This window comes from Patagioenas fasciata, chromosome 12 (assembly GCF_037038585.1).
Source record: "Patagioenas fasciata isolate bPatFas1 chromosome 12, bPatFas1.hap1, whole genome shotgun sequence".
NCBI classification, from domain to species: domain Eukaryota; kingdom Metazoa; phylum Chordata; class Aves; order Columbiformes; family Columbidae; genus Patagioenas; species Patagioenas fasciata.
Window position 1 is genome coordinate 18908928 of NC_092531.1, and position 20879 is coordinate 18929806.

The 20879-nt window shown below is 39.9% G+C and overlaps 1 protein-coding gene across 4 annotated transcripts in view; it reads right to left on the reverse strand.

Moving 5' to 3' along the window:
- Positions 1-509: 509 nt before the first annotated feature.
- MCTP2 (multiple C2 and transmembrane domain containing 2) overlaps positions 510-20879 on the reverse strand; it is a 104709-nt gene continuing 84339 nt past the window's right edge. For 3 of the 4 annotated variants that reach the window (XM_065847658.2, XM_071814000.1, XM_065847657.2), the window contains 5 exons: positions 20487-20528; positions 9869-9978; positions 7347-7456; positions 4976-5073; positions 510-2677 (listed from right to left, as the gene is read on the reverse strand). In XM_065847658.2, the coding sequence (XP_065703730.1) occupies positions 2609-2677; positions 4976-5073; positions 7347-7456; positions 9869-9978; positions 20487-20528 (429 nt within the window). In that variant the 3' untranslated portion in view covers positions 510-2608. The remainder of the gene's footprint in view (positions 2678-4975; positions 5074-7346; positions 7457-9868; positions 9979-20486; positions 20529-20879) is intronic. The other variant, XM_071814001.1, reaches the window with a different exon arrangement.

A 20879-nucleotide genomic window follows, 5' to 3' on the forward strand; every position in this document is an offset into this window, starting at 1 on the left:
AAAGTTTCATTTTAACCTCAAATGTTTATTGCATTTCAAACAGCATTTATCAAAACAGAGAGCTCATTACAACATATATATAGTTACTGGACCATCCAAACCCCTTTGTTTGGTATGTCTCCAGCATAACAATCTAATACAAATTATTCTGAAACACAACATATCTACAGAAAAAAAAAAGGACATCATTCTGTCTCATGAAGAGAAATCAGTTCCATGTGGAAAATCTATGGGGTGGGGGGGGGGGGGGGGGGCGGGGAAGAAAACAGTTATTAAAGTATCAGTCCCAACTTCAAAATAAATAAACAATTTTTCCTGCAGTTGAATGTTTTCACTCAAATCGACGATCAGATCCCACATGCCTGCTTAAATATGTCTGACTTTGGTCCTTACAAAATGACAAGACTACAGTACGATAAACCAGATGATAGTTTAAAGCGAGACAATGAGGCATTGTTTACACAAAAGATTGAGAAACCAGTTTAACAAAAGGGGTCCGCGGACATCTATTGTATGTACAAGAGATTTACTGGAGATTTTATAATTTCTACAAGGCTCTTTCCAACCAGCTTCATTAACTTGAAGTAAATCAAATCATGCAGAGATCTGGCTCAGCCAGAGAGACATGCCGGGAAAGATACAAAATGAAGAAGAACAGACGCAAGATGATAAGCTTTAGAATCTTTGGCATTTTTCATAAACATTTTCAAGGTTTTTAAATCTGTATATTCACTTGTTTTTCCACACACACTCGCCAATAAATACATTATATATGTACTTTATACACAGCTCTGTATACACATGGGTACACAAGCACATGTGCACACAAAGAGGCATTCTGGTGGGTTTTTAAACCAGGATAATCTTTTTTCTATCTTTCCATTTGCAGCTACACACAGCTTTGCATGAGTAAAATACATTCTTTATACAATCAAGTCTGTGAAAATGTGCCTCTCCTTATTCAGAGGCACAGTGGGGCACGTTTCTTTGAAAAATAAACTTCTCAAAAAAATCACTGAATCTGTCTAATAATCCAGTGGAAGATACCCTTAGATTAGTTTTCTTTCTTCAAATTCATGCAACAGGCCCATAGCATTGTGTTACCGAACCACATGGCACGACTCCACTTGGATCACGGATCCATAAACAAGTTTTACCCGTTTTACCTTTAATTAGATCCCTTCCAAAGTCTTTTGATAAAAAGAAACCTGTCTCTCAGGATTCTCTATTTCTTGGCACCGTGAACTACCCCAGGGGACGCGGGTGGTAACCCCTGCCTGGGGATCACAAGCAGCAACTCCAGCTCTCGTGCGACCAACGACTCGTGGTGACAAATTGCTCCCACAACGTCCTACAGCAACTAAAGAAACAGGGGCTAAACTCTCACCAAAATTAAGCGGGTTTACATATGATTCTGTGTTTCAGTTTCCCCAGTCAAACACAAATAATGCTGGTCATCTGAATTATTTAAAGAAAAGCACAATAGCTAAAGATTGATAAGCAAGCAAGAAATAACATTCTCCTCAGAACAGAAAATGGGGTCCTTTCTTCTGTCTCTTCATTGCTTGGTTTCCATATGGCTTCACTTTCTGATCCTTTCCCTGTGAACCACCAGGAAAGACTCCAACAAGACATTGGTGATGGCCCAAAGCCTGCACACAATTGCACAACCACATCCTTGTGCACCATGTTCTCCTTCTTTTTTTTTTCTCTTGGATCTGCAGTGCTGACCCCTCTGGATTTAGACAGGAAAACAACAGCTATGCTCAAAATATCTGATGAGATGGAATTAATAAAGTCAAGTCAAGAGAGTCTCTCCTGGTCAGTGAGTCAGGCTGTTCTACAGTCTCTGAATCCTTTCACAGCAGAAGGTTCTCATGTATCCATTGCCAGCAATGGATGCCTGATGATTCCAGTATCCAAGGAGTTAACCACAGGGTGGGCTTTAAAAAAAAAAAAAAAAAGAAAAGAAAAATCCACAAATGCTGGATGAAATATTGAGATACTGTTGGAGCTCCTAGCTCTTTCTGCTAATTATGATAAAAAACTTTTTTAAATGTACACTGCTTGAACAGAAGATGGGTATCAAAGACTCGTTAATTCAGAGCTTAAACCTTTCTAAGCACAGTGATTTAACTCAGAAAAGAATAGCTTTCATATCTTAATGTAAATCTGTTGGATATGTTAAAAACTGGTTCAGAGCATCGCCTCACATCAACTCAGCTGATCTGCTACACTAGCAGAATTATCTCTTCCTACATAAAACAGGGAGTGCTGCCATATCCAGCCTTGCCTCTGCAATTGAAGAGAGAGGAAAAAAAAAGAAGAAAAGAAAAAAAAGAGGTGCAGTTGCATCATTCTCTCCCATTCTCCTCCCCATCCCATAAGCTAGTTCACATGTTCCACCTCGCTCTTTTTTGGGCTATGACTCCGTGCCAAAAAGACAACCCAAAAAAGACAACCTAAGAGATGTGTTTATCAAAAATCACGTAGTCTGTGGCGGTGACTATAGTGTTGTTCCAAAGCAAGACGAAGGGCAGGGGAAAAGCCGATGTGCATACGCAGTGGGTGCAGGGGGAGATGCTGTGTTCCAAAATCGCGTCGCATCCTATAGCGCACTCCGTTTCTTCCGAATGGGGCTGGAGTTGCTGGATGGTTTCAATTCGGCGTGCTGCACCTGTAACAACAAATAGACATGACATTTGCAGTTAGGTAACTCTAGCTCACTACAGTGTGTGTTAATGGCTCCCCGAGGACAAACCAAGGGAAACTAAGGAAGGTTCAAAAGTAATGAATCATTTTCTAAACACAGGAACATGGGGGATTAATTGCAGGAAGGATTTGAGAAGTCATGCATCATTTCTTGAAGCGAAAATATTAAAAGCAGACTTTTCTAATGAGATACATGGGCTTCTACCTGATTTCAGCAATGTAGGCTAGAATTTTTGGATTTGTTTTGGTTTGGGAGTTGTTTTTCTTATCTTTCTGGCATTAACCTATAAGTTTAATGAACTTCTCCTAGGAGTTTCAATTCAGGTGGATCCCACTACGCAATAAGATGACAGTTGTCAAAACCATACACACACCTTGGGACGTTGACTTATTTAAACATTTCAAAACAAGAAAATTTTTTCCCAAATAGAACCTGGACAAAGCTGCCTTCACCTTTCAAAACAATTTCATATACAATATAAAGTTTAAAGCATATGTGGTAAGGTGACATGAATGGTGTAACCTCCAAATTGTCTCTTGTGCTACAGAAAAGCATTCCCATTGAAATTATGGGGAAACTTTAGCCGAACATGCCATTTTTTTCACTCCTCCTCTGTCTTTTGTCCAACACGTGTGGGTTGTAAACAGCTAATGTACAGACAGAGGTAACTTCTAACTCACTGCAGTATACACTGAAATAAAGATGCATCAATAGCACATAAAACAAAGCAGACAAGAGGAGGTTTGGAGCTGCCATGGATGACTTTTCACTAGAGCGTGTGGCTGTCACACAGACTCACTATTTTTAGCGCTCGTGGAAAACTCTGAGAAAGTTTGTTCCATCCTAGGAACTTTTATCATTCCTCCCTCATAGAAAATGATTATCATTTGCCTTGGAGAGCTCAAAGGATCCCAAAATGATAGAAACCACTCAAGGAAATGTTATAAATGTAAATGTTAAATAAAGCATAAATAGAAAAGCAGCTTATCTTTAAACATAAACACTAAAAGGGCATATGCAAGCCATCATTGTAAACCCAGAGTGCTCTACAAAAGCAATGACAAAAAATAAAAATACACTGAAGCTTAATGTCTCTATGATGATGTCTGTTTAGTTTTTTCCCTCCTACCAGTCTATGGTGAGATTTCTCCCAAGTTAGTGCTGCCACCAGCCAATTTGGTGGCCTCTTGAAATAAATGTCACCAGAAGCCTTTTCCAACCTTGTTTCCACAAGATGCCTCAACACTGCATGTGGGCAATCATTTTTCTGTCTCCAACAGAGTAAAATCACTATAGGAAGGATTGTGATCCCCTTATTCACAGTGAGTAGCACCTCACTGTGAAAATACCAGGATTCACAGAGGAAGGTACAATGTCAGTGGGATCCAGGGCATCAGGATCAGGGCCTGAGGACACAGATTCCAGTTGATTAAAACAAAAGAAAGAATCCTTTATATCGTCTGGCTTTGTTACACAGCAAGACTATTTTCCTTCCTCCAAGAGAAATAAACAGATCTTGACATTCTCAAGGACTTATTGTTCAAATAATTTCCAGGAAGATAGGCAAGATTACTGAAGACAGTGTTGTTGTTTAAAAGAAACAGGAGAAGAGACAAGACTTGACTGAAATTGAGGAAGGATAGATTCTGGTTAGATTAAAAGTTATAATTCCATAATGGTAGAAGATCGATCTGATCAACCACAGAGCATTTCAAACACATCTGAAGGCTTTCTTTAAAGAAAAAGCTGAGCAGAGCATTGTCCAAGGGAGGTCTGGGGCTTGAGGTGGGTGGGGAGGAAGAATTTTGAGGGACAGCTGATGTGACTAAAAATACAGCAAGCGCAAAGTCACAGAAATAATGTCCCATCCCCACCCCCCCCGCTCCTTGAGAAAAGGGAGAATTCAGCAAATCCTTTTGGATAGTTATCTCTATCAAAGAGACTATTTTTCTCTCTCCTCCATACAAATACTGGAGCAGAAAGGTGACAGAAACCATAGCTCAGTAACCATGCTGGGTGATTTTCCAGATCAATTTAAAGTAGGTTTTTTCAGGATAATTTTTCTGCAATCATTTTATCCTTCTGACAAAGGATTTTGGCTCCCCTCTCTTCTAACACCCTCCCTCCCTCCCTTTGTGGATTTTCCCCAATTCCTTATCTCAATAGTCGAAAGCGCACTGGCATCGTATTCCCCAAGCAGAGCACCCAGCCGCTCTCCGTGCCGCTTGTTTCCTCTGTTGGGGGTGGTCGTTCATTACCTACCTTTTGAACATCAGATGGTACCCTGGAGAGGAAATCTAGTAGCTCATTATTGTCGATGGCATAGGGATTTCTAAGCTTCTTAGTAAATTTATTTATGCCTAGAAAAAAAAGGCAAACAAAATAATACAACCCTTTTCTATTCCCCTCCTCCTAAATTGTTCAAGCAAGGTGAAAAACAGAAGAGGAATTCACAAATAAAAATTAGTGTGAAAACAGTGGCTTGGATTTAAACCCAGACACATATTCCCTGTCATGGGGAATCACTCACAAGGGCTTCCTGGAGGAAGTAGAGAACCTTATTTATTAAACTATTTTTCTACTTCGGGGATCATCTGTTGTCAACAACATGGCAAAAAAAAAGTCTGCAGCATGCATTCATTCTGGGGTATATTGTGGGGACATTATACAACAGCTGAGACTGCTGTTGAATCTGTTCTTCCATGTGAGCAAAGACATTCCCTTTCATCAAGCTCAGGGAACTGCAGGGCTCTGAAAAGAATTGGGCAAGACAAAGGCTTTTTTCCTTCCATTTCTTCTGAAAATGAAAGCTCCCCTTCTCCATCATGTCATAGCTTGTCCTCTCTTTGTAGAATATGACAAGCTGGTCATATTATGATGTTGTGGGACACTATAAAAACGTATCACAAGGTTGACTTTATTTTGACCTTACAGTGAATAATTGGCTTATTGACTGCAGCAATAGCACTACCAGTGTTCTCCATGGACTTAGTTATGCTGCAGCTATCAGAGGTGGTTCCTGATGGGAGAAGATCCATAGGAGTGTATTGTTCATATTACTGTGGAGATCATGAGGTGTTCTCCTGTCTTTGAGGAAAGGGAGTGATGAGCCAGTGCCATCTCTATTGCATGGATCAGGATGAGAAAATGAGGGACGTGAGCACCCTTCCCAGCTCTCCCATGGTGCCAATGCAGCTGCTTAACACCCCACTACCATTGATTCCCCACTGTGAAATAGCAACTAATAGTGTGGCTACGTAAAGGTGTGGTAGAAGAGCAAAGGATTGTTAAACAAGTTAAAATCAGCTAACTCATTTCAGAGAAGAGCAGAAAAATACAGATGTTGGTTGCCTCTGAGGATCATAATACAGCATTCAATTCCATCATGCCCCTGTCCAAAATCTCATGGTAGTTTCCCTGAAAGTGATTTCAAATGTGATGGCTGCTCCAGCCTTCTCCTCCCTCTGAAGTGTACCTGCTTCAACATCTGAGATTCAGCTTTTGAGCCATATACTTGTAGCAAAATGCCAACACAATTTTCTGTGTACCTGATTTTTAAAAAACAGAAAATACCATAAGGTCTTTTGAGGCCTTGCCACAGGGTAGTTGTTTAACATGTATCATATTTGAAGGCCCTGTCAGTCTAGATGATGTTGAATGGATGTATAGTTTTCATGTACTCACCATGTCTTCCATACAAGAACAGCAATATTCTGTTACCGAACTTTTTGCTCCTAGCAATTTCTCTCCTTCCCTTTTGCCCTTTCTTTAGTTTGATTTAATCCCTTATTTCATTTATTTTCTCCCAATAGCAGCTTTTTGTACTGCCACCCTCTCTTTCTCTCCATTTTCTGTATGCAGGAGAGCCCAGACAGCAGCAGATGGTTCAGCCCTGGCAGGGTGACTGGCCCAGAGCCACCCCAGGGCTGAGCTTCAGGGGTTTGGTGAGGATGAGCTGCATTATGTCCTCAACCATTTTACCTCAAGGCTGAGATAAAAAGCTATCACCCTAAATTTTGAGATGAAGAAGGCCTTCAGCAGCTGGGATGCCACCTCCTTTCATGAAAGGCCATCTCACTCTTCCTCATGACACCACAAGGAAAGTTTTCATTCTTAAAAGCTCTTCTTGTACTTCATGATGCACCTTCATCCAAATACTTTCCAACCCATGACACAAAGAGATGCTCAGTGTCCCCCGTACCACGGGGTACTGGGCACACCGCTCCTCCCAGCTGCAGGGAGCTAAGACTCAAAACGCTCCTGGGGTCCAGCTCTTCAAACACATCTTGTCCACTCCCTACCATTTCCCAAACAGAGGACTCCAGAACCAGAAAGCTAATTACTCTCCTGCATAATAATAATAATAATAAAAAAAATTGAAAGAAGCTTATCTAGACTAATGCTTTTCTTGTGGTGCTGTTGCAAACTTTTAAAGAACCTTAAGAAATGCAGGTCATCAGATAACCCAGGGGGAAAGAATGTAATTTTAAGAAGTTCATAACATAGTTATTCACCTGTAACCAACAGCACTTGATTGTCTGTGTAACAGGTCATTTAAAGCTTGTTTGATTTCATTCTGTAGATATATATATTGTATTTATTGCATGCAAATGAGATACGGTGGAGTACTTACCCCAGATTAAAACAATGTACCTCAGTGGTATAAAATACAAAATGACTGTGGCTGCTGCCAGGACCAAGCAGGCCAGGACAGAGAGGAAAGGCACCGTCCAGTTAAATGTGCTGTAAAGAAAAACAATAATCCTTCTTAATATTTCTGCTCTTGGACACTGCTTGTACTCTGCTACACAATAATAATTTAATAACTGCTTTGCAGTGCTCGGTGCTTTCAAATGCACTGTAAATTGCAGACCCTTTTGGAAGGTGGATAAGTAGATTGCTGTATCTGGATGCTATAATGGATTAAGGGAGATATCTAGGAGGCAGATATCATGATAAGGAGAGAGAAGATAGGCTCTGGGGAGCTCAGTGAAGTTGTCAGGCATGTAGTGAGTTGTTTTTGTTTCTTCTCATATGTGTCACACTTGTTACACATCTCTGCTCACTGGTCAGCTCTCCGTAATTCATGGGAAGATGATCTGATCTGGAGATGAGGCCATGCCACAGGTGTGAGCCACCTGAGCTGGCTCCGCTGGCCCACAGTGGAGGTGACATGGGACACATGTCAGTGCACGACTCAAATGTAGCAGGTATCCAGACTCAGCCCAGCCAATAACTTCGAGTGGATTAATGATGACTGACACTAAACCTTATAAGAGCAGTTAAAGTCATTTCTCTGTACATTATTAGGGAATAGTATTATATGTAAAGCTGTCTTAATATTTATAAAATTGCTTCCATTAATATTTCCTTACATTTTCAGTGATTCCTTGCTATGCTGTATATAGGAGGCTGTCTTGAGTAAGCTACAATATGCTAGAGCAGTCCAAGCTGCTGCACATCACCAAGCTTCTGTACACCAACCTGCATCAGGTTTTCCTCAAGTGGAGCACTCTCAAGAGGCTCAGTTACTACAGTCATCCAGACTTTTGCAGCATAGTAGCACAAAACAGGATTTCTTTTCACTCAGACCACTCATCTCTAAGCCCACAATGGACCTAAGGTGAGCAGCTATTGCTACTGCATCTTTGAAGTTATTTTGTCCCCCTGTGTCCTTGTAAGACACAGCACACACCAAACATTGAGATACCTGGACTACGTGAACGCAGATTAATCCATAGGTGGATTTATGGATCTGGGCACCTCTGTTTCATACAATCTGCCTGCTAACTTCATCACATCATGATGACGGGGAGTAGGATGAAGAGAGAATGAACATGGACCACTTATCAGGCTATAAAATAAGAAGAACTTCCCTTGACAGATAAAATTAGTAGGATGCTACAAGAATTACTTTTAAGCTTCAATAGATGTATTAAATATTAAGTAAAGAGAAGTGGGAGAGGACCCATCATTATCAATCAACGTAGCTTAAGTTAAAGGAAAAAAAAATAGTAAAACAGCTCAATTCATTTAAACTATTAAAACTCTCTGTGATTGTATAAGTAGAGTGACAGACGGAAACTGTAGCACAATTCAGTCTGTCACTTACAGAAAAACTTTGGTGGCAATTTTTTAATGGTACATTACTGTTGAGTTACAATTGAATTCTTCTGAAATTACATCGGGTATCCACATTAATACCCAATTTGTTCTTTAAGACCATTGTGAATACAATGTGACCAAAATGAATACAAGAATTAATAGTTCTTAAGCACCCTTGAGTCTTCCTGCCATGCAGCTGGGCAGAACAGTGCCTTGTTCATCGACTGGAATACATCTTTGGGCCACTTCCACCCCAGCTGGGGTGTCCGGTGTGGAACCACAGCACACGCGTTTGCTGTATTTTTAGCTTGAACCCAGCTCCTCATTAAAGTGTGGCTTGATCACAAACCATCACTGTGTTCAAAACAGAAAACAATGTGGGTCGATTAAGCGCCAATAAAGATCGGGTTATAAAAGTTTGTGTGCATTTGTGTGTGAGTTGTTTTTGGGGTTTTTTTTTGGGCTTTTCACCTTCCTCCTTGGTAAGGTCAGGAATGCCCTGTGTTCCTCCCCTTGCAACAAGACACAGAAAAGCCCCTCTGGGCTTCCTCGTGGCATGAGCAGGAAGCAGACAGCTCAAAATGGTAAAGAGAGAAGAACATCAATGCATTGGGCAGGGAAATAAGTGAATGGCGACCCCCATAACCAGGCTGGGACCGGAAGGGCGCGGGAAAGACAACACCAACCATCAATTCCTACCAACTTTCTGTGAAGGAAATGAAAATAAATGCCTGATACTTCTGCACTCACATCTTCAAGCAATATTTTTCCTTGTGTGGCATCATGACTCCTCACCCCATCCCGAACGGACAATGCCAGAAATCTGGGCAATTGTGAGAGCTACATCAGCAGAGCACACAGCTCCTTCTCTGTGTTTTGGAAAGGTTTTTGGAGTAAAAGACTCCAAGATAAGAAGCAGCGGTAGAACTGGTCAGGTTTTCCTGCTGCACCTTGCAATCATGTTTTGGAACAAGACCTTCACTCCACCTTAATCGTCCTGGCTCTGCTTCATTGCAAATCATGGCTAAGCAAGAAAAAATAATCACTTACTTTTTAATCCTCTCTCCGAATGATGCCATTTCTTCTAGGATGCTTTGAACAGCTATGATGATCTCTTGGACCATATGGATTCTGTCAATTAACCCCTTCTTCTCAGATTCCTAGCCAAAAAAAAAAGAAACCAAACAAAAAAACCCAACTTTTTACACATTCAGTATTTGTTAACAGGTTCATGTAAAGAAGATAAGATTCCCAGCACTGCTGATGCACCCATGAACTCAGGTATATCACTCAAGGAAGGAGAGAACACCCTGGGTTTATCACATACAATTAACATGAAGACACAGAGTTCCCCATATTTTCTTCCTCTTCTGCACATGGGCAGAGGTTTCTACATCTTGTAACACAACTCGATCTCAAACCAGGCTTCCACTGAAGAACCCAGCTGAATGCCAAACCAAAAGAGATCCTGAGCATCCCCAAGTCCAGCTGACCTGTAGGGCAGTGCTGGGTGCTCGGTACTTCTCAAGGACAAGAATATTCTTTTGCAGAACTTCTGAATATCACTTTTCTGGGCTTTGTAGGCTCCCAACAGCCATGCTGTTTCCTGTATATAAATTAGCCATAGAACAGTGAATGCAATATTTTTTTTTTTTAACATTCTGAATATGGAGACCTATTCTTTCACTGAAAAAAAAAAAAAAGAATCAAAGAAAAATAAAATGTCTTTTTCCTTTTACAGCAGCCATCTCACAACTTCATTTCTTACTGCTTATTTTAGGCAACAACATTACAGGACATCACTACACATGTGCAGAAATAAAAAGAAAGCACAGAATGAATTAAAAATCAAAATGACTAAAATCAGCCTTGGAAATCAGTATACAATTATCAACATTCAGCATTTCTCTGCCAGCAATCTAACACACATACAGGCATGCAAATTGGTGTGGTTGCAGATATTCTAGCAAGAAATCAGAAAACATTCACTTATTACAGAATGCAGAGCCCTGGACACTGATTTTTACATCACATTAGACTCTCCAAAATCAGCCCAATTTAGAAAAAAAGAAAGACATTTTTAAAAGTGTTTTAACCAGTCATTGCCCAGAGAGGGGAGATGCTGGTAAAAGGCAAGTTGCATCCATGTTCTCTGTGGTCAAGATAAGGGTCGGTGGGAGTAAGGAAGGGCCAGAGATGCTCAGATCAACACTACTGCAATTCTGCTCCTATGTTGGGAACCCACGTTATTTCTCCACACAGGAGATAGGGTCAGAGGCTACTTAAATTCAAACAGGGCTGGAGAGGCGAAGGCTCATTGCTGCAGCCTTTTGGCACTCCTGTGCCAGGAGAGGGTTTGTGTGCTGGAATAACCTATGGACCATCCTCAGGTGCTGAGAGACAGACATGACAGTACAGCCCTCGCAATCCTTTGGATTACTTACTGCCCATGTCTCTTCACAGGAATTTTTTGAGTTTAAAATGCCAGCCAAAACCACCACAGAGTTATCAAGCTCCAGACATTTGAATATTTGCCTGTAGGTTGCAAGTGAGTGCACAATGAATAGAAGCAGCATTTTAAATAATCACACATTTGGGCGTGAAAATGAGTATTTTTACATTAATAAAACAACCAGCAAAAATGAAACCCTTGGGGTGTGAAATAACCCCAGAACAAAATAAAGAAATAAATAGTCAGTTTATGTGAAAATAGCACCAAAAGTCATTTTCACACAACTCCAGTTATAACTTTGTAAGGCACAAATGTAAACGACACATTAAGATTATACTTAACTGTTCACTCACTAAAATGATACAATGGTCCCTTAGCCATAGTTGGCTTTTTTCACTAAACCTGGAAGTAGAAGCTGGGGAGCAGTTCATGGAGAACCAGCCAGCAGGGATTTCATTCTGTCCAAATTCAGACAGAGGGGTAAAGAAACCACTTTAGCTAAAGTAATGTTCCAGGGCAAGCCCACTCTTGCTACCCAGAGCTGCAAGGAAGATCATCTGTCGGCTCTATCTGCATCACGCTGACTTCATTTACACGTCTTCGATTGAGCTTAGAAATGTGGTGATAATGCAGTTTAACCAACACAACACAACTTCTGCTGCAGCCACTAAGCAGACTAAGAAAATAAAACAGATACTACCAGTTCCTAGGATATAATGACAACTGCATGCATATTATTACCTAGCATGCATGCTAAAATCACTCCTAGACAATAGCTTTTTCAAATGATAATACAAAATATGCCCAGCCAAGGAACAGGCAGAGACAGACTGGGATTAGAAAGTCTTGTAAATGAAATCAGAGAGTAAAATAGGTTAGCAACTGCCTTTGCAGTGTGCACTGCGATATGTGTGTACAATCATTTGAAAACCCTGGAAGCTTGTCAATGTCTTTTTTTTTGTTAGAGTTTTGTTCTGGAAACCTGCAGTCTGAACACATCTACAGGATGGTTAGGGTCACTGGTTAAACAAGAGAGAAGCAGACAAATTAAGTACGACAAACAGGATTTTCCAAATTATTTAGGTTTTGGAGTGCTGTTTATCCTTTGTGAAGTCAGCACCTCACAAAACACTGTTGGAAGCAGAAGGAATTCAAAGTCCATCAAGACAACAGTCACTGGCCCATATTTATTAGCAAATGGGCAACTGTCAGAAAGAAAGTTGTATTTTAACATTACTGTATTTGTGGAAGATGTAAAAAATGATCGTAAATGCATGTTCCACTAAACACACTTTCCCATGCATTTGAGGTCCCATCACCCAGATAATTTTTCTCCATTCTCCTCAGGTAGCATTCCTTTCTGATTTATTTTGGACTCAATTATGCTGCTTCAAAACAGGATTTGGATACCCACAAGTCAGAAACTTTTGCTTAAATTAAAAAAAATATCCTGCTTGTTTCCGTCATTTTTTTTTCCTAAAACCAGCCATGAAACTTCCATTCCTTCAAGGCCTATTTATTCTCTATTTCTTAGCTGATTACAGCACTGTGGGTGGACCAAAACTAGTCTTCAGCCTCTGGGAAAGAATTAACTCCATCAAAATGAATTTACAGCTGAGAATTAATTATATCATCAGTGTGTTACTTCAAATCTTCCTTGCATACTCTGATTTAAGAAACCTTCATTTCTACATTAATTGCCTGAACAAAACCACAAAAATGGTTGTACAAAAGATTAAGCATGTCAGGGAGAAAAAAAAAAAACAAACCAAAACAAAACACCAAATCAAAAAAACACAAAACCAACACAAACAAAACACCCAGCAAATATAGAAATTGTCTTTTGTGTCCAGCTAATATACATCAACTTAAAGTTGTAAATGAAGACACTAAATCTCTGCTATACTGGAAGAGAGGTGCTTCTGGCTTCTTCTATTTCCAAAATATGTAACAGCTAATAAACAGGACATGTTAGACACACTCAAAGGGTTACTACAGCTCTGTGATCTTTCTTCCCTTCCCTATGACTTCATGTTGCTCACAGGTATTCAGGGAGACTTGCGAAAGAAACTGTCACACAACCACAAAAATTGAGGTGCTTCCAATGACAAAGACTTTGAAAGTGTGAAATATGGGGCAGGCCAGGAGGGGACATCTCCAGTATTAACACAGGAATTCACGATGGACGAGCTACAATCATCAGAGCTGGGCTTGCAAGGGGAAACCATAAGACCGAAAAAGGAAGGGACTGAAGGCAAAAATTAGCAATAGCCTCGTTCTTTCTACAACTAAGACCAAATAACACTCCTTACTGCTGCTGCTCTATCAAGGCATCTGTTACTGAAATGAAAGCCTGGATGGTGGAAATCCACTTCTTGTGATCATTTGTTTCAGTGATGAATAGCTTTAATCTTCACAAAAATTGCCCCATATTTTTTCAATCTATCCTTCAGATATTTTCCTTCTGGATACATCCAAACCAGTGAGCAACACTCCCCAGTGCATAGATAACTTTTAATGCTGTTCTCTAAGTGTATTTCTGATGTGTACCGCAAATATCGTATGCACATAACCGAAAACTTAGGCTTGAAGTCACAAGCAAGTTCTAAATACTTGCTCGCTTGAATTGCACAGAAAACACTCACACAGAAAGAAATCTTCCATGGAACTTTTGAACAAGTGGTATTCATCAGATTTTTGGCATGTCAAGGGAAAAATCAATATATTAAGCCCAGGAACACTTGGGGGCAAGGATGAGGAAAAGAGGAGGAAAAAAATAAGCAGGGATTAATGCAAAAGGAGGAAGAAAACAGGAATGAAAATCTTGAATATCTTCAGGAATTCAAAGAGTTAGTCTGCTTAGCCCTGGGTTGGTATAATTTTCAGGATTAGCTTTTTAACAGAAGCTGTGTCATCATGTCACTGCTGCTACAAGCACATTAGGGCAAAGTTTTAGCAGGATTTATCCCATGTACCAGATATGAATTCCCCAGTGTATTAGCAATAAACAAGATTGATGGAAAGGGGAAAGAAAGGGAAAAAAGTTCAGGCATGCATGCCTTTTTGTTCAACTATTATTCTGAGTTTAAAAAAAACCCCAACACATGCTGTAGTTATTTAGAGAAAAGCAGACAGCCGAAGTTGGATTTCACTTGCAACTTGCTCTGTGCTAGACTACAAAACACCAACCTTAGTGGTGTCCAGCAAAACCTGTGCCAAACAACATCTTGAGGCCAAAATCCTTGTAGACGGAGAACTTCTGAAACTGAAAAGATTTTCTTTGGTATAACAGCAGAGCAATGTCCTCTATTGTCTGCAGGGAATGTTCACTCGCTGCTTCACTCTCGCAGCGGAATGAAGCTCTTGTGGGAGGTGGTAGCCATGGAGTGACAGACAGTCTCTTGGTAGCTAAAATGAATTCCAGACTGAGCTTTGAAAATAGTCACCACAGCAACCTTGAACCGGATCCTGCCTTCGGAGAGAGGCAAAAGCAGTTGAAATGATCCCAGCAATCTGTCTCGCCGAATCCCTGTCTTGCCCTGCACTGTGATGCCTGCTGCCTGTCGAGGGCTTCTCGGACCTTCCAGGGGGACAGAGACCCGGAGAGAATGGCTGCCAAACTGGGAGCGATTTGCCTCGTACAGTCCCGAAACTGTGCATCGCAAGATCTTTTTTGTTTATTAACACCATGCTGCAAATGTGCCTGCCTGGCTGTGGAAATGTAGCAAATCTGAGTGTACTTGAAATAATTACCAAATAGAGGAAATGCAACACATACAGGTCAATTTATGCTCTCGGTTAAAAAGGTGTGAAATCTGGAATAATTCCACCACAGCCAATAGAATTACTTCAGACTGATATGAAGGAGAGCACCATTGGCCTTAAGAGGACACATATTAAAAGCAGGGCACATCATCCCACAGCTGAGGCTGGGGGACCACTGGCTAACAGGCAGAAGATGATAACCACATCTTGTTCAGCAATGCCTACACTTTATTTCCTTATCGTAGACAAATTGAATCTGTGCACAACCAACCAGCAAAAGTGTCCTAAACCCACCCCAAGAAAAAGCATATGTGGAGAGGCTTAGGGCATAACTCTCTTGCTTTCTCTCTGTGCCGGCGTGAAATGCAGGGGGTTTAAGAAGCATTTTCTGTACTTGCTCACGTTTTCACAGACATGCAAACTCACCCAAAGTCTGGTTATATTGCTACAGGTTTTAAAGCAATACTGGTAGTTACAACAGGATAAAACACCATTCAGATGAGCAACAGATAAGTAAGAAGCAACAAGAAAGAAGCTTGAGTGGAGACAAAAAGTCATCAGTCATCTTTGATTTAAAAAAGGGAAAGGGAAAGAAAACAACTTTGGCCAGAATAAGTGTTTTCTCCTGGAAATACACATGATATCTAAGAACAATCACATGGTGATTAGACTTGAATTACTGGATCATCATTTATAAGCTTTATAATCTCTATGATCTTTAGCAATTTGGGGTACAGCAGAAAGATAGACCTATTGCCAATTAAAAACAAATTTTAGTAACATTTTAAATAGTTAGAATTTATAAGGGACAAGAACTCCCTGAGGTTTATGTGCTTGGTTCAGTGACCTGCCTAGTGTCATTTAATATTCCTGCAGTAATTTGGGGAAGTTACAGTGTTGGCTCACCTACCTCCTGGGCAAGAGGGAGAACTTTAGACTGCCACAGGGATGTCAAGGTTTCTATGCGAGGAGAGCAATATCAGAGTCCCCAGGGTATCTATGAGTCCTCTGAATGTCCCTCCTTCGAACTCCTCTCTCCCATGACTCCTTAACCTCTGAACGGGTGGGTCATGATGCTGGGATAAGGATTGTGCCAATTTATGGGATACCTACAGATAAGAGCAGTCCTAAATAATGCTGCAGCGTAAATAAGAAATAACAACAGATGGTTTATCTTCCAGTTTCTTGTACACAGGAAGCTGCCAAGCAAAGAGCAAAGCAGAACCAGAGCAACCCGTGTTGTGTCTTAACCAGAAGTTGATTAGGTTAATAAGAAGCTTGAAGAGAATTTACAGAAGCTATAATTGTGTCTTAAGTGACACCATATATTACACTTCAGTCAAGATGGTTGCAAGACCAGATGATTGTGTGTGCTTGGAGGTGTCCTGTCATCCAGGTTTGCACCAAGCATAGCTCAGGCAAGTAGCAGAATCTGTCCCTTAGGCTTCTCCATCACTAACGTATTCCTGCTATGTGCACAGAATCATAAGGAAGCAGCGAGAGAAGCCACAAAGAGCCAACTGAAGAAAGAGCAGCAAGTCAAGGCAGTCCACGCCTGCACAAACACACACCTTGTGGGATTTTTTAGGACACAATCTTGCCCATAATTTTGTGGAGAAGGTGCTTTCTCCTTGTTAGTCTGAACATACCCTGTGTATCATGGGACATTTTCAAGTCTTTACCATCATTTCTCTTTGGCAATTTTAATGCGAGGTGTTGAAATATTATATTGCAATTGTTGTATTGAAGAGAACAGAAAAAAAACCCAACACAACAAACAACTAATGAAATTATTTATACTTCCAGGGAAGAAAACAATGAGATTATATTGTCTCGAATGACCTTTCCTAAGTATGGGGACATAGCATCTTACACAATAGACTCTTGGTTCATGTTTCAATTACTGACCTTTACTGTGGAGAAAATTAATGCAACTTTCATCGTAATCCACCCGTACAAATAAGATCCATACGGAAGGTTTCCACATGCTGAATTTAACTCAAATGGAAAATGTCAGTTGTTTGCTACTGGATGAACTTGACTTTAATTTGTTCGGCTGGAGTCTTTCTGAACTGTGCTCATAAAACTTTGTATATTTTGGTACCTATTTTTGACAGAGAATTTCCTACATTAGAAACACTGGATTTTTCTTCTTTGGGGGATTTTTTTCCAGTTTTCTTTTTTCCAATACATGAGATACTGAACATTTCTTGGAAGCTGCCAAATAACTTGGCTTAAATCCACAGTGTCATCTGATCCTTCCCTATTACATCCTGCTAGCCAAGCATGGCTACGTTGGCTCACCACCAGATAGAAACCCTTCAAGAAAACAAACAAACAAACAAAAAAGCACACACACACTCTGACAGTGTGACAGATTCTTTGGAATCAGTTATGAGACCTGGGAATAGTAGTAATTTAAGTTTTGCCTGTTTTGGATGAGATGCAAAACTTTTATCCAGACAACTTAAGATCCTGAGAAGACTCCAAGACTCTTTCCAGTCAGGTGCTATGATACAGTCATTGAACAAGGTAACTGTCTGCTCTTGAAGCTCTACAGTCATTGTCAAAAAAAAAGAAGAAAAAATAAAGTAAAATAAATAGAAACAATCAACAATCAGACAACTTACATTGAGCTGCATGTATCTTGTCTATACCTTTCTACTGGCAGGCAAAAGACGTTTCAGTGATGTAGTTTTAAAATAATCCTTATACAGACAGCCTGACAGACCCCAGAGCTGACATGACACAGCCTTAACTCCACGTCCAAGATGGCACAAATCCGAGAAGGCGCTGATCCACCGAGCAGCTTGTGCTGAAGGGACAGAGCTCTCTTATCTTTTACAGTCCCTCATGCTGGTATTTGAGGAGGAGAGAGGGGGAAAGAAAGGGGGAACTGGCAATTAAGCCCTGTCATTTAAGACAGATAGTTTAGGTGGAGGGACTTAATCTGCTCTTGGGTTTTGGAACTAAGAGTCTGTGCATTTATAATTTGTAAACAGTTCATCTCTTAGAGAGTGTGTTACAATTCCCAGAAGCGTGGTCTGTTATGTCTAACATGCAGGACAACCAGAAAGGCTATGTGTGCGAGTATTTTGATACAGCACGATGACAGGAAACAGAAACAGTGACCTTGTATACCACAACCCAACTAGCAGATTTCAACTTTAGGAGCTCTTGTATTAGGGAAGGGAAAAAAAATACACAGACTTCTTTTTAAAGTACAGTTGTCTGTTTAAATGTTGACATTGCCATGAGATAATGTTATAAAATTACATTTTTCTTACACTCCCTAGAGAGCACTGGCCACCCTCAGACTTGGAAAAGTCACTTAGAATAACCTAATGTACTGAAAGATGCAAGTCAGAGTGAAAACATGGTTCATCACTGATGCAGAGGAGATATACCCAGGACGCAGTGAAGACATTAAGGCAACACTGGACAGTGTTTGATGTGGGACATGAGTAATGACTGGCAGTTCTGCCTCCTGGTAATTCTGTCTCAGAATCCCACAGACCCATAACACTAATATATCAATTAATACAAGTTATGAATTATTATTCTTGTAATGTTGGAATATAAAGTTTTATTTTTATGAGAAACCCTGCTGGAAGTGTTTACTGTGAGTGACTTTAGCCAGTTCTACCAGCTCTCCATTTCAAAGAGTCACGGTGCATGAAACAGAGATAGAGACAAGGCTGACTACAAAATGGTAGGGCCAAATCATCATTAGCTCAACATTGACTCTCAGAAGTTTTCCCAAACCTGCAATATTTGGTTAAAAGAAACAAAGAAAGAAAATGACAATGAACTTGTTCAGCTGGGGTGGGAAAGCAATATCAAAAATACTAAGTTATTAGATGCATATTTAAGTGACCCAGTTGTATTTATAGAGAGAACCTAAGTAAATTGGAGTTATGTCTAAGGTAAACCTGACCTAGAAGATTTCAGCTTTGAAGAAATGAATTCATTGCATAGCACAGGAAACAGAGGATTAAAGACCTATTTAATACATTTTTGCTTCTTTTTTCCACCTCAGCACTTGCAAATGAAAAAGAGGAATATATAAAAAGAAGAAATTAAATGGGATTGGTTCCAGCAAATAAGTTACGCCTTTAGGCATCACACAAATAAGATGTAGGATCAACATTTACAGGTGTTTAGCTCTGAGTACTCACAAAATAGACATATACAGTATTCATTTGAAAAGGATGCAACTTTCGTTTAGCAACTTTTGATGAGTTCCAGATATCGGACAATTAAGTTGACCAACTTTATGATGCAAAGAGTGAATTATAAATGAGAACATATAAAGAATTGTGAGTAGCAAGAAACCTGTAATTCCACAAGAGTGTCTGAAGTTCACTTTGTAACTCTGATGGATTTCTGTTTGTTCATTAAAATATAACCACCACAGAAGAGCAGGTTAAATTTAAATAACTATTTCCATCAATTAGTCTGCTAAGCTTCAATTCTAGTATCTGTGACTGAGAAGACTTACAGTGCACTTGTTGACTGTGGTACTGATTTACTTCGCAATGATCAACAATTTCACTGTAACAGGCTTAAAACATAGAATATTCAAGAAGGGGTTTATTAACTTAGTATGCAATTTGAAAGTTTCACATTGCCTTGTGAACATTTTCTTCCTAACAGTTAATGTTCCTTTGCATGCTGTTGCTCGTTAAATAATTCCTCACCTTTTAGCTTTAAAGTATTTATAGATTATCAGATCCTCCTTCACTTACTTATGTTTTTTCAAGCTGTATACATTAAGTTCTCAATCTTTCTTCATATGTCATGCCCTCTAATCCTTTTATCATTTGTCACTGTGGTTTGATAAACTTGGAAAAAAAATCCGATGAATTTTTCATAGTGAGAAGAATGAATAAGTACACTCTAACAAAACAAGAAGAAGGTCCTGCCAATTCCAGTTCCTTCTGCATTTCAGCAGATGAACTAAAACAATTTTTTCCCTGGCTCTGAAAGAAATGATGAGAAAATTTTAACCAGTTCTGCACAAGTCACACCAATTCTGGCCTGCAGAAATGGAAATACCAAATCATTTGGGGACAGCCATTAGTAACGAATGTCATCCAACACTCGCAATGGAAGCGATGGGGGATTTTACCTACTTGTGCATGTCTTTGCACCTTGTCCACTCATACATGTACCTGTAAGTACCCATACATGAACATCTGTCTGTTAAAAATTTCAAGCACAAACTGGGAACTGTTCAGGTTCAATTAATGTTCAGAGGTTTCATGTGGCTAACGCCACTATTGAATGTCACACAAACCAATCTTTCCATGCTTTCAAAGTTGCCAATTAGCAAACTGGTAACAATTGTTTTCCCAGTTAACAGAGATAATAAACAAAGCTCTTGTGGAGATATGATGGTTTTCCACGTTCCTTCTGATCCTAGCTAACACAATCGTGAGATATGCTTACCTTATCATCTTCATCCTCGTCTTCATCCAGGCCCATAAGGTCCTGCAAAAGCAGATGTCCGTATTACACAACACTGCACTTATTTTTCAGTGAGAGGCAATATTCAAAAACATATGATACTTCAACAACATTTCATTACACTGTTTTCTTCCACTTCTACTGCAGGCCATCAAAAGACCCACTGCTTTCACCTTTCAGAAATAATGTTTCATATTCAAGGACTTTGTTTTTTGTGTGTGTGTGTGATATCCTGAACAAAGCATGTACTACCCTATACAAATTTTAAGTCTAAATAAAGCATTAGTGGTTGTGTCCAGTAGTTTGAAGGCAACAGGCTTTCAAATTCATTGCCAACTTTGACTGTTTGTAAACAGCTTTGTTCCTAGTTTGACA